General features: G+C 34.7%; 1 protein-coding gene across 11 annotated transcripts in view; it reads left to right on the top strand.

Moving 5' to 3' along the window:
- Positions 1 to 13,000, top strand: part of PCDH15 (protocadherin related 15) — a 686,961-nt gene that overhangs the window by 225,861 nt on the left and 448,100 nt on the right. For all 11 annotated transcript variants that reach the window (XM_090279288.1, XM_090279289.1, XM_090279283.1 and 8 more), the window contains one exon: positions 10,080 to 10,199. In XM_090279288.1, coding sequence (XP_090135414.1) covers positions 10,080 to 10,199 — 120 coding nt within the window. The remainder of the gene's footprint in view (positions 1 to 10,079; positions 10,200 to 13,000) is intronic.

The raw sequence follows: 13,000 nt of genomic DNA, 5'->3' as shown, positions 1-13,000 counted from the left end.
TACCAAATGTTAAAATTATGACATCAAGTATAAGCTCTCTTAGCCTACAATTGACTAACTATAAAATAAGTATAACAGAAATAATGTTACATGGTTGTATTAAGGATTAAAAGTGATAATGTGACATGTACTTTGAAAACTGCATAACATTGAAGAAAGAAATAAAGGAAGATACAAATAAATGGAAGCATATACCATGTTCATGAGTGGGAAGAATCAACATCATTAAAATGTCCATACAACTCAAAGCAATTTATAGATTCAGTGCAATCCCTATTAAAATACTGGTGACATATTTCACAGACCTAGAAAAATACTTCAGAAATTTATATGGAACCAAAAAAGACCCCAAATAGCCACAACAATCTTGAGGAAGAATAACATAGTAGGAGGAATCACAATACCTGATATCAAACTATACTACAAAGCCACTGTAATCAAAACAGTCTGATACTGGCATAAGAGCAGACATTTACATCAATGCAACACAATAGAGAACCCAGAAATAAACCCAGGTCTATATGGTCAACTAATACTTGACGAAGGTAAAAGAACATAAAATGGAGTGAGAAAAGCCTCTCCAACAAACGGTGCTGGGAGAACTGGACAGGTACATGCAAAAAATGAAACTAGAACACCAACTTACACCATACACCAGAATAAACTCAAGATGGATCAAATACTTAAATGTAAGATGTGACACCATAAAAGTCCTAGAGGGAAAAAAAAAAAAAAAAAAAAAAAACATAGGCAGTAAAATTTCAGATATTCCACATAGCAATATTTTCACTGATATATCTCCTAAGGCAAGGAAAATAAAGAAAAGAATAAACAAATGGGACTACATCAAACTAGAGTTTCTGCTCAGCAAAAGGAAACATCAGCAAGATGAAAAGGGAACCAATCATATGGGAAAATATATTTGCCAATGATACCTCAGCCAAGGGATTGATCTCCAAAATATATGAAGAACTTATATGACTCAACAGCAAGAAGACAGATAACCCAATTAAAAAATGGGCAAAGGACCTGAACAAACACTTCTCCAAAGAGGACATTCAGAGGGTCCATAGGCATATGAAAGGATGCTCAACTTCACTAACAGTCAGAGAAATGCAATTAAGAACCACAATGAGATACCACTTAACACCAGTCAGAATGGTCATCATCAACAAATAAACAAACAACAAGTGCTGTCATGGATGTGGAGAAATGGGAACCCTAGTGTATGTTGGTGGGAATGCAGACTAGTGCAGCCACTGTGGAAAGCAGTATGGAATTTTCTCAAAAAACTAAAAATGAGACTGCGTTTTGATCCAGCAATTCCATTGCTAGGATTGTACCTGAAGAATCCTGAAACACCAATTCAAGAGAACCTATGCACCCCTATGTTCATAACAGTGCTACTTACAATATCTAAGTGCTGGAAACAGCCAAAGTGCCCATATGTAGATGAGTGGATCAAAAAACAGTGGTACATTTACATAATGGAATACTATGCAGCAGAGAGAAAGAAGAAACTCCTATACTTTGCAACAACATGGATAGAACTAGAGAGAATTATGCTTAGCAAAATAAGCCAGGCAACTAAAGACAAATGGTATATGATCTCATCTAACACAGGAAACTAATGAACAACACAAACAGATGAGCAAAACAGAACCAGAGGCATGTAAACAATGAGCAGACTGACAGTGACCAGGGGGTAGAGGGGAGGAGGTAGGTAAGTAGGGGAAGGGTCTAGTCAATGAACTAGTATAAATGACCCATGGACATGAACAATGTGGTAGGGATTGACTGTGGGAGAAGGGGTGGGCTGGGGGGGGGGCAATGGGAAAAATAGTGGGACAATTGTAGTAGAAAAACAATAAATACACTTTAAAAAAATGATAATGCTTTTAAAATACTCAGTACAAGTTTTGGCTGTCTTTTCTTGCAAGTCAACTCTGTATTGGAAATATACTTTATAAGCAGTGGTATAATTAAAAACCAAGGGGGGGGGGTCTTCCAAATTCAAAGATAAATTTGTAAACAGGCTAATAGTTAGTAGAACATCACTAAGAATTTTATCTTTTCTCACAACTGTAAAACAATATTATCTCTGGGTCTATCCAATTTGAGCCTGTACTTTCCTGAACAATTTTTTGTTTTGTTTTGTTTTGTGCTATTCTTTCACATTGCGTCATGATTGTATCATCTTCCATTTTAAAACATGCATTTTTGAAAAGCGTTTTTTTATTAGAGTCATCCTGATAGATCTAAGTTCACAGATGGTCTCCATGATGAAGCATAACAATGACATTCTATAAATAAGTATTTATAAAACATTTTACATATATATATTTGTTATAATTTCTATATATAATTAGGTAAATTTTATATAAGTTAAATGATTTTTTAAAAACATATTCCATGCCATTAAAAACTTGATGAATATCTTCAGCTGTTCATGGAATAGAGATCACTGGACTTTCAGAGACATTCTGAGCCACAGAATTTCTCCAAATACATAGTACTAACATTTAATCTACAACAAAGAAAAAAGCTTCTGAAGAAAGAAATAAGACTAAGCCCTAGTTTCTTTGACTAGTCACAGCTTTTCTTCTGCTGATGATTTGGCACATTATTTCTGGAAAGCAAGAGACAAGTAAGGGGAGGAAAAAAGAGAAAGAGAATAAACAAGGGAAAAAGGCACATAACTATTTTTTCTACTTTAATCATGTAAATGGGAATCAATGTTTCAGCTGTTTAAATGATTTAAATATTCAACTATCTAACCTCTTTTAAATTTAATAAGTTCTTACACATGTTATATATTCAATTAAGGGTTAGTTGTTCTTCAGTTTTGTACTAAAGATAAGTGGAGCTACTTATCACCCTCTCAAATAATAATAATCTCTTCTCTCATTTTGGAGATATTTATCTATGTGAATTTGCCTTTAATAACTTTTTCAACACAAGTAGATTTTAATAGTAATTATTTAGCTTCCATGACAAAATGGAGTGAAGATTTTAACCACACATGCAAAAACTATTTATGTTAAAAGAACATGAAGAACAAATGTAATTTCTCTCTTATTTTTCCTCTTTGATTTTAATAAATCACTGCAAGATAACATCTACTGAATGTAAATTCATAAATGTGTACTATTTGCTATCAATGTTAAAAGAGATTTAAGATAAACTTCAACGAGACATTTGACTTGGATAAATGCTTGAATAAAACAAATTTTATATTAATGAGTTAATATAAAACCAATATAATGGTCACAGAAACAATGATTTCACTGATAAATATTAGCTTATCAATAAATAATTATAGATTCAGAGATAATATAATATCATCATTGTGAGAAAAAAACATAAGTTCTCAACAATGTTCCATAATAACTGTTTACAAATTCATAACTCCATTTATTTGTGAAGACTCCCTTAGTTTTTAAATATATTACTATTTCCAAAAAATATTTTCAGAGCAGGGATGACTTTCAAGAGAGATTCATAAACTTATTTTATCTGAGGAGAAGGTTAAAGGTTGAATCATTGTCATAGGATGAATGCCTTCTAATTTGGAAAGATGATCATTATATTATGGAAGCTGATCTTCAGAACATACCATGTAATTGAGAACACTCTGAAAATTAGTGTAGGAGCAAGGAGAAGTAACTAATATTTTAAAATAGTCTTGCTTTGTAGCAGTACATAACTTAGAGTTTAAGAATTGACAATACCATGTATAGAAAGCACTATGGGTAATCTTCAAAGATTCACATAGGGTGATTAAAGTTCTAAAAGACTACATGGTCCCTATTATAGTTAAATCAGCAATTGTTCTACAGGGTGCTCTACAGTACCTATATAGTCATCAATGAGAGATAACGTGGGAATGTAATTCTTACCAGTGCAGAATCAAATACTCATTTTTATTTGTCTGCTGAAGAGAAATGGGATCAAGGTTATATCTATCACCCAGTTCTCTAGAGAAAGAGAAAGAGAATTGATAGATAGGATATAGGTATGTAGGGAGATAGATAGATAGATGATAGATGATAGATGATAGATTGAAAGATAGAGCAAGGGACATCTCTTATAAGGAATTGGTTCTTGTGATTATGGAGGCTATAAAATCCTGATTTACAGTTGGCAAGCTGGAGATTCAGGCATGCTGGTGGTATAGTTCCAGTCAAAAGTCCAAGAATTAGGAGAACAGATTGTGTAAATTCCAATCTGAGTTCAAGTCTGAAGGAAAGAAAACATATATGTCCTAGCTCAGTCAGGCAGAGAGTGAATTCATCTTTACTCAGCCTTGTCATTCTCTTCAGTTTTTGACAGATTAGATGAGCCCCACCCACATTTGGGAGGACATTCTGCTTTACTCAGTCTCCTGATTTAAATGATAATCTCATCCAGAAACACCTTCACATACAAATCACAAATAATGTCTAGCCAAATATCTGGGCACACCCCTGCCTAGTCAAACTGACCCTCAAAATTAACAATCACAAGAGATATGGATTCATGATGCACACATTTGAAAGATCATAAAATTGAGGTCTCATGTTCATTAGACTTGGGGCACTGACACCAGTTTCACTAGCAATTATAATGATACAGAATGTTATCTTCTGTTTTCTTTTTTCTTAAGACACTAATTGGTTTGAAATGTCTTTCTAATATAGAGTAAATCAGACGAAGATATTGGTGATTTAAAAAAAGTACTAATCTAATATAGACTGATACTCTTTCTGCAATAAATATGTCTATTAATAGAATTGTAACAGTAGGGAATTGTAACCCACCCACCATTGTTTTGACATTGCTTCTGTAAATGCTGACTCTGACTTATATGCAGCTTGTGGATGAACAGCATATTTGTATAAGAATCCTAGCAACTAAATTCAAAAGATACTGACTCTGACCTTCAGTCATCTCAGCTCAGAAATATTTCTGACCTTCAACTGTAAAACTAGGATGATGAAAATCAGGATGATGCACACCAGACCACTGCTTGATCAAGTTTGAGGTCCTTATCAGAATGGACAGTGCTGGTCTGCAAGTAGAGAACTTTTCAGCCCCTCCCCTTGATCTCTGTTCTGCTTCACTCTCCCTCCTTATAAAGACTCCTGCCTGCACTGAGAAGTTAAGATTGGTTTTGAAAGAAGACTCTCATCTTCCCAGATTGCTGGTAACTGAATAAACCATTTTCCTTTTCACTAGTACCTGGCTAACCAGTTTGGCTTTCGATGAGGCAGGCAATGGGACCGGCATTCCATTAAAGAAATAGAGCACCCATTATCATTGATAACATTGTCATTAAATCATTATTATATGAAAATTATCATGTAGTGAATGCTGGTTCAACTTATCTAACTTCTATGACCCTTGCATTTTTTTAGAGAAGAAGAGAAAACAAAATCTTTGGATTCTGGTGAATTATGTAAGAAAATCTCATCGGTTGCATTTTAAATCACTGCTTAGAGGAGATTTTTCTTGGAAAAGTTTTCAAAGGACAACTTTACTGTTCTGTATCAATAATTTCCCACTGAATTGGTTTTATATTAGTTGTACTGATTAAAATGCTCTTTTATTCTGGACTCTCTAGCACAGTTTCTCTTTAATTATTAAAGCCATTAAAGCCTATCAGAATGCATCAGTTTCAAATATATGTAAAATATTATTTTAGATATTCAGAAATTATATAATTTTCCAATTTACTTCTATAAGAATGTTTCGTGTAATTATATTACATGAGACTCCAGGAAATATTCATCAGATATAAATGTCAGAAGTTTATTGTCACCTATCAATACAGGGCACTGATGGCAGTGGCATTATCCAATCACTAAATGTATACATTTAACATTTGTGGGATGCTTTCCAACTTCCATCCTTCTCAATATTTTATTTAAAATGAACAACATGCCATTTATTTGCTGAATATAAAGCCAGGTTACAGTGATGTCAGCAACATGGTGGTGTAAGATGTTCCTCCTTTTAGTCCTCCCTTTTAATAAAAATCAGCATCCATCCACAAACAAAATACCTCTGTGGTAACTGCAGGATCCAGCCCAAGACAAGGGATATGGAAGTACTCCCACTCACCTGGGCATTGGGTAATCAGGCCAACCTCTGTTAGGGGTATGGAATTAACAGAAGCCAACAAACTGCTCCCGACCCCGCTTGGCAATGGTGTGGGCAAACCTGGGGAATGCTGGCTTGGGTAGATAGCCATGGATTAGAAAGACTTTGTGATTTAAAGTCCAGCCTGCCTGAGGAGAGATTCCAGCACTCCGTTTGCAACAACAGCAACAACAACAAAAATAATACAAATTTGAAATCCGGAAGCAATAAAGAAATTAAGGCTCACCTTGTCAGTGCCGGCTGTCCCTCCGAGGCTGCGCAATGCCTAAGCAGTTGGTGGGGCTTCTCCCGCAGAGGAAAGGAAGGGCATCAGCGGCTGCCTAGCTACCCCATCTGTATCACATGCTGCCCGGGAGAAATTTGTTTCTCCCCATCAACACCCAGATTATTGAGGCAAGACCTCCACCTCCGTGACTCAGAGGAGGGAGCAGATTTCGGAAGACAGATAATATTGAAGGGCATAAAATGGATTAGGTTCTTAATGACTTTGTTCGGGACTCCAGCAGGAAGCCCGCCCACAGACCACTTGGAGAACGTCATGAAAATATCGCCTCCCACTTGACCTGCGGGCAATCCTAACACTCCAAGTGCTAAGCCTACACCACTCCCCATGGTGTGCCCAACTCCTTGTGTGCCCCACTCCCCAATATAATGGTGAAAGAGAGCTCTGGTAAATAGTGAATATGCTCAGAAATTCAGGCCAAGGACTATGAGCACCGGCAAACCACAAACTTGACTATAGTGCTGCCATCTGGAAAACAAGAGCTATCCTACAGCCAGCCTGAGGAGTTGTGACCAGAGAAGTTATACAAGCTTAAGAATTCAGCCTCAGAAGTAGCAAAAAGTCTGGAGCAGGTATATTTAAACAAGGTTTCAGAAAATCCCTGATGTAAACAGAACCAACAAAATATATCTCCAACCCAGTAATAATTAGGGAAAATTTTGAGATGTCTGATACTTCAAAATGCAAAAGCAGCAACACAAAACTTCAAAAAAGATGAAGAACCAAAGAAACCTGTCATCACCAAAAGGTGACAACCTACAGTTATCTAACTCAAAAATATGGAAATTGGTTATCCAGCAAAGCTATCATTTGGAATGGAAGGGCAGATGAAGTGCTTCCCAGACAAAGTAAAGCTAAAGGAGTTCATCATCACCAAGCCATTATTATATGAAATGTCAAAGGGACTTACTTAAGAAGAAGAAGATCAAAACTATGAACACTAAAATGACATCGAACTCACAAGTATCAAAAACTGAATCTAAAAAATAAAAACAAATCGAACTAAGCAAACCAGAATAGGAACACAATCATAGGTATGGGGATCATTTGGAGGGTTATCAGCTGGGAGGGAGGAGGGGGAGAAATGGGAATATGGTGCAGGGATTAAAAAGCATAATTGGTTGGTACAAAATATACAGCAGGAAGTTAAGAATAATATAAGAAAGGGTGAAGCCAAAGAACTTATATGCATGACCCATGGACATGAACTAAGGGGGGTGGAACTGCTGGAGGGAAGGGGTGTACTGGGCAGAGGAGAGCAAAAGGGAAAAATTTGGAACTACTGTAACAACATAATCAATAAAATATACTTAAAAAAGACAGGGAACATTTCTATAACCCCATAAAATTTCTTTATGCCCCTTACAACTAATTCTTACTTCCCATACACAAACATACTAGGTGTGTTTTGCTTTTTCTTGATCTTCATATAAGTAATATAGCAGTCTTCTGAGTCTGGCTTCTTTTGCCCAACACAAGGTTTTTGAGATTCATCCATGCCATTGCATACATCAGTAGTTCATTCATTTTTATTCCTGAGTAGTATTTTATTGAAGGAGTTATACTGTTGGAAAATTGTATTGTTTCTAGTTGGCACTATTATAAGTAAAAACATTTTTGTGCAAATAAAAAATATGGAAATTGGTGATTTACCTGATAAAGAACTTGGAATAACTGTTTCAGGGAACCTAAATAAATAACAAAAACAAAACAAAACAAAACGCAGAAAGACAATTCAATAAATTTGTAAAATAATAGACAAAAGGGAAAAAAATTAACAGATAAAATTCATCAAAATGAAACAAACAAATTCTGGAGATGAGTAATTCAATAAACACAATGAAAAATGCAATAGACATCACCTACAATGGAATAGACTAAACATATTATATAAGATGACTTATATAATTATATGAGAACACTATAGCTACATAAAAGAGAACATGAAATTTCATGAAAGAGAACAATGTTCTTAGAAACAGATATTACATTAAAATATATATAAATGTTGGCTTGGAAGCCTTTTAGTTAATAACATTTCCACTAAGCACATCCCCAAACGGTCTTTCAGTGCTGTGTGTGCTATTTAAGCTGTCTCCTCTCACTTCATTCTTATTTCTCTTTGACCTGCAGAAAGTCAAAGTGTGCCTTTTAGAGCTGCACACTTGATAAATACCCACTAAATGAAAGAGGATGCTGAAATCTACCATTGTGGTACTTTGTACTTTTGGTATATTTCTTTAATCATAATTGTATTTATTTTTCTAAATCAGAGGCTACAAACTGCAGGAGTTATTATGCCAGAGGATGCCTTTTGTTTGTCCCAATTAGATTTGTAATTTAATTCTCTAAAATCTGTTGCCAACCTTAGAACCAAGAGATTGTTTATCAAATTAGACTGTCAGAAGACCTAATAACATTGGCTCCTTATTCCATCATGGCCAGAATTCGCTAGTGCTGAGGAACAACTACCACCTTAGAGAGGGCACACGCTCCCCATTTGGCATCATTCCTATCGGGCTTGTTTTACTTACATTACCATATGGATCCCCATAGACATTTGGGTTTTTAGCTGCTAAAAATAGAAGTTAATGAGACAACTGCTTTTTATTTCTCTGAAATTATTTCTCTATGAAGGAATCCCACTTAAAAACAAGCAAAACATATCTCAGAACAATATCTAGAAGTTTCCACTCTGTAGAGGCTGAGATCATATGAATATTGATAAAATTAGTTTATTCATTTCAGCAGGGCACTGATTAAGAATATAAAGTGTAAAATGTAAGCACAAGAAAAAGAGCACTGTATTTGAAGTAGTGTAGGGAAATGCTACATCAGAGATGATTTAGGAAAAAGAGATGCATAAGTATGTTGAAATGTAACTACACCTTGAGGACTGAAGACTTTAGGTGTAAAAGCACATTGTGCAAAGATCTATAAGTAAGACAGAACAACAGTGGTTCTATAGTGGAGATCAATAAGAAATAAAGCCAAACACCAAACCCTGGTTGTATATACCCCATTGAGTTTTGTTGTTGTTGTTTAATCCAAATGTCAATATAAGACCACCTCACCAACTCTTGTCACATGATGGCTTTCTACTCAGCTAGTATTATGAGCACTGAAGAAACTCCCAGTTTTCTTTCTCCTCTGGTAGATGGGAAGAGTTGTCTTCAATTCTTTTACTTAAGCTCGTCACTTGCATGTAATCACAAACCTGAGTTTCATTGATCTCTCTGAAATGGTTTTTCATTTTAAAATAAAGTAATTCACTTCCACATACAATTTAAATTCTAGCTTGTAGGTAACTTAATGCATCTTTTTTTTTTTTTTTTAAGGAGGAACAACACATGCATTTTCTCCATAGGGGTTAAGATGCTAATGGTTGTAAATAGGCCCAAATGTGCTTCAGACTGAATCTGGGCCTTCTATTTCTCTAAACCCAAAGGGAGAAACATGTTGGAAATGTCATATTTTCTAAGAGCACTTATATTAGGTTTGCAAGTGTTATTTTGAATCACTTCAGGTCTGTGGTTGTGGGCAGCTGCCTACTCTCTTCCTTTGTGTAATAAAGGGCTGTCTTTTGTGCTGAAAGAATTTTGGTGTGCTGCTATGAAAATGAGAATTGACAGTTTTTCTTTTATTTTATTTTCAGCTCACTCCAGTTGGCACCACGATATTTACAGGATTTGCAGGAGACAATGGAGCTACAGACATAGACGATGGCCCAAATGGACAGATAGAATACGTCATTCAATATAATCCAGATGATCCGGTATGTAAATATCTACTTGCAATGTGATTTCTCTATGAGGAATAAAATCAATGTTTACTTCACCTAATATTTATTATATCATTCTATTACTCAATTCCTGGAATCACATTAGTGATAATAGCATAAGTAAATATTATTGCAAAATTGTGTTCTTTTAAATGTGTGCTATACTTTGGAAAGCTAATTTTTGGTGGTATTTGTAAGTAAGAGTTTAAAATTTATTTTTGGTATAATGTCACTTTTACTAAATTTTCACTATGTTTTTGGACTCCTAAGCATTCTAAAGAAATCACTGGATATGATATAACCAATGTAATTCATTTGCTTCATGAAATTTAGAAATTAACACCATCACTGCCACTTCCCCACCAATGAAACCTAAGGTAGAGAAGAGGACAGGACCTCTAGTTATAGGTTTCTTCCAGTGATATATTGTGTTTAATACAGATAAAATCAGAATTGTTTTGTTGAAGCTAAAGCTGGAAACCCTGCCTGACATCTTTTCTTTCTCTTTTCCCAAGACAGCTGCTCAGAACTTCATGAGCTCACCACAGCATAGTTTTAAAATTACTTATGAAGAGAGTTTTCTAAATTGATGCTTATCCTTTATATTACTATTAGAAATATAAAAAGTGAAGATAGTATTATTTCTTTATTTTTTAATCATATATTTCTTATATAAGCGTTAAACAAACAGAAATTATTGTCCTTATATGGACTAAGAATTCACAATAAGATCTACCTCACAAATATATTGTAAGAATAAAATTGTGAGTAAATTTTCTCATTTTATTTTCACAAATCAGTGGGCTATTAGTAGTGTCTCTATCACACTGCAGAGAAAATGGGCTCATAGGTGAACTGATTTACCTGGTGTCACTTCCAAGCTATAAAGTCAGGACTCCAATTTCAGACTTGCATGTGCTCCACTTTCTCTATTGTGTTTTCATTAACTAGTTTGTGTTAAAATGTTCAAAAAATTGGAGAAAAAAAATGAAGAAAAAAATCCCATAGGCATTGTAGGATAAAGGGAAAATGGGGAGCGAGCGGAGTGTTCTTCTTTCCCCATAAAAAGTATGTCTCCATTTTTCTCCCCAAAAGAGTATGTCTCTGCATGTTTGTAGCCAAAGGCAATAAAACCAAGAGGTGGGGCAGTAATGAGGAAGTGACAGAGATGGGCAATAAGATGAAGGGTGACCCAAGAAATTGAGTGGAAAAGATAAAAATCCAGTAGAGGAGAAAAGGGCATGAGAAACAGGTTTTCCTTAACAGCAGAAACAGACATCTGACTACACATTCTCTGTCTCAACCATTTATTTTCTTTACTATTCAGGTTTTTTTTTTTTTTTTTAATTATACTTGTATGCCATGTTCCTATCTTACATTTTATGAAGGTCATTTCCTAATCGTTATTCCTTAAGCTGTAAAAATGAAACCTTCCATCCAAGTAGAGAATGACCAGACCGTATATATTAGCAAAACTTTTATTACATTACATTAAAAATAACTATCCAAGGTTTAGATATAGTATGAAACAAAATCTATTATTTAAAATGAAAAGCTACCTTTTTTTGAAATTTTGTGAGGCTGAAATTCCTTGTTAGCTGTTCAGTAATTTCTTCTAAATGCTTTTCCCTTTCAGGGATTTGTAGGTTTGACATCAGATATGTCATATACTTTTTACTGCCTACAAATTGGATAAGCCAGTCAGCCACATGCAGTTTCCAAACTATGGGGGAAAGAAAAGAAAGAAAAATGTACTTTAGCAAGCTAGCACTATGTTAGCACTATGATGGAATAAATAAAGACATTCTCTGGGCAGGTTTGTAATTCAATGAGGCAAGATAAGACACCATGACAGTACTTAACTTAGGATATATTGGAGGACAAAGTATTAACCAAGTCATGTCCTTACAGAGAGAATCCATCTTTAGTTATCATAGAAACTTAGTGTAAACCTCAGTACCAGTTTTTTCTCTTATAAGATCTATGATAGAGAAATACCTGATGGTTTTAATATTCTGCTACTTTTCAATTTGTAGTAATTCAATTTATATTAATAGCAGCACAACATTCTTCTAATAACTTCTTAATTTCAGAAAAAGTTTTTGTATATATTTAACCTGAAAATATGGCCACCTCTCATCTGTAACCACAATTATAATTTCTTTCAAATTAATCTTATACTCTAGGTTAGATTGTAAAAAGTGTAATTATTCTATTCTACTTAAAAATATTAGAGTTTAATTTGTGTTTTTTTTTTCAAAAACAATTTCTGCTATATTTTTCATCATCAGAAATCAGAAATTAAAATCACTGACTTAGATTTGATTCAAATCACAAACACTTTGTTTGGCCACAAGTTATTTTAAATAATTTCTGAGCCAATCATGAAATTTCACACCCAAACTTTGGTTCCTCTTCTCTCTTCAGAAATAAAAGTATGACAACAGTGGTCCTGATTTCCAATAAGACACCAGTCAGCTAGAGTTGAACTGTTGCATTCTCATGAGGAATTCCTGCCACTCAGACAATATGTGTATAGATGCTTATAGCCCAAGGTGCTTCATTCATTTATAGAACCTGCTTTTCCTTGTAAAACTTTGCAAAAGTCACTTCTGCCTTACAGTAATACAGTCTTTTGAGTCAGCTCTTCCCATCACTTTAAACACTGGCCTTCGGTATTTCTCATAAGGGGTGTCAGCAGAAATTGGAATCATGTTTCCCAGTCTGTAATATGTCATTTTTCTCTAGCTATTTTCAAGATTTTCTTTTAATCTTGACTGTTGGGCAAGTTAACT

The sequence above is a fragment of the Furipterus horrens genome, unplaced genomic scaffold, assembly GCF_987537825.1.
Source record: "Furipterus horrens unplaced genomic scaffold, mFurHor1.1.pri manual_scaffold_5, whole genome shotgun sequence".
Taxonomy (NCBI): Eukaryota; Metazoa; Chordata; class Mammalia; order Chiroptera; family Furipteridae; genus Furipterus; species Furipterus horrens.
Note: the sequence above shows the minus strand (reverse complement) of the source record. Positions and strands in the feature narration are given on the sequence as shown.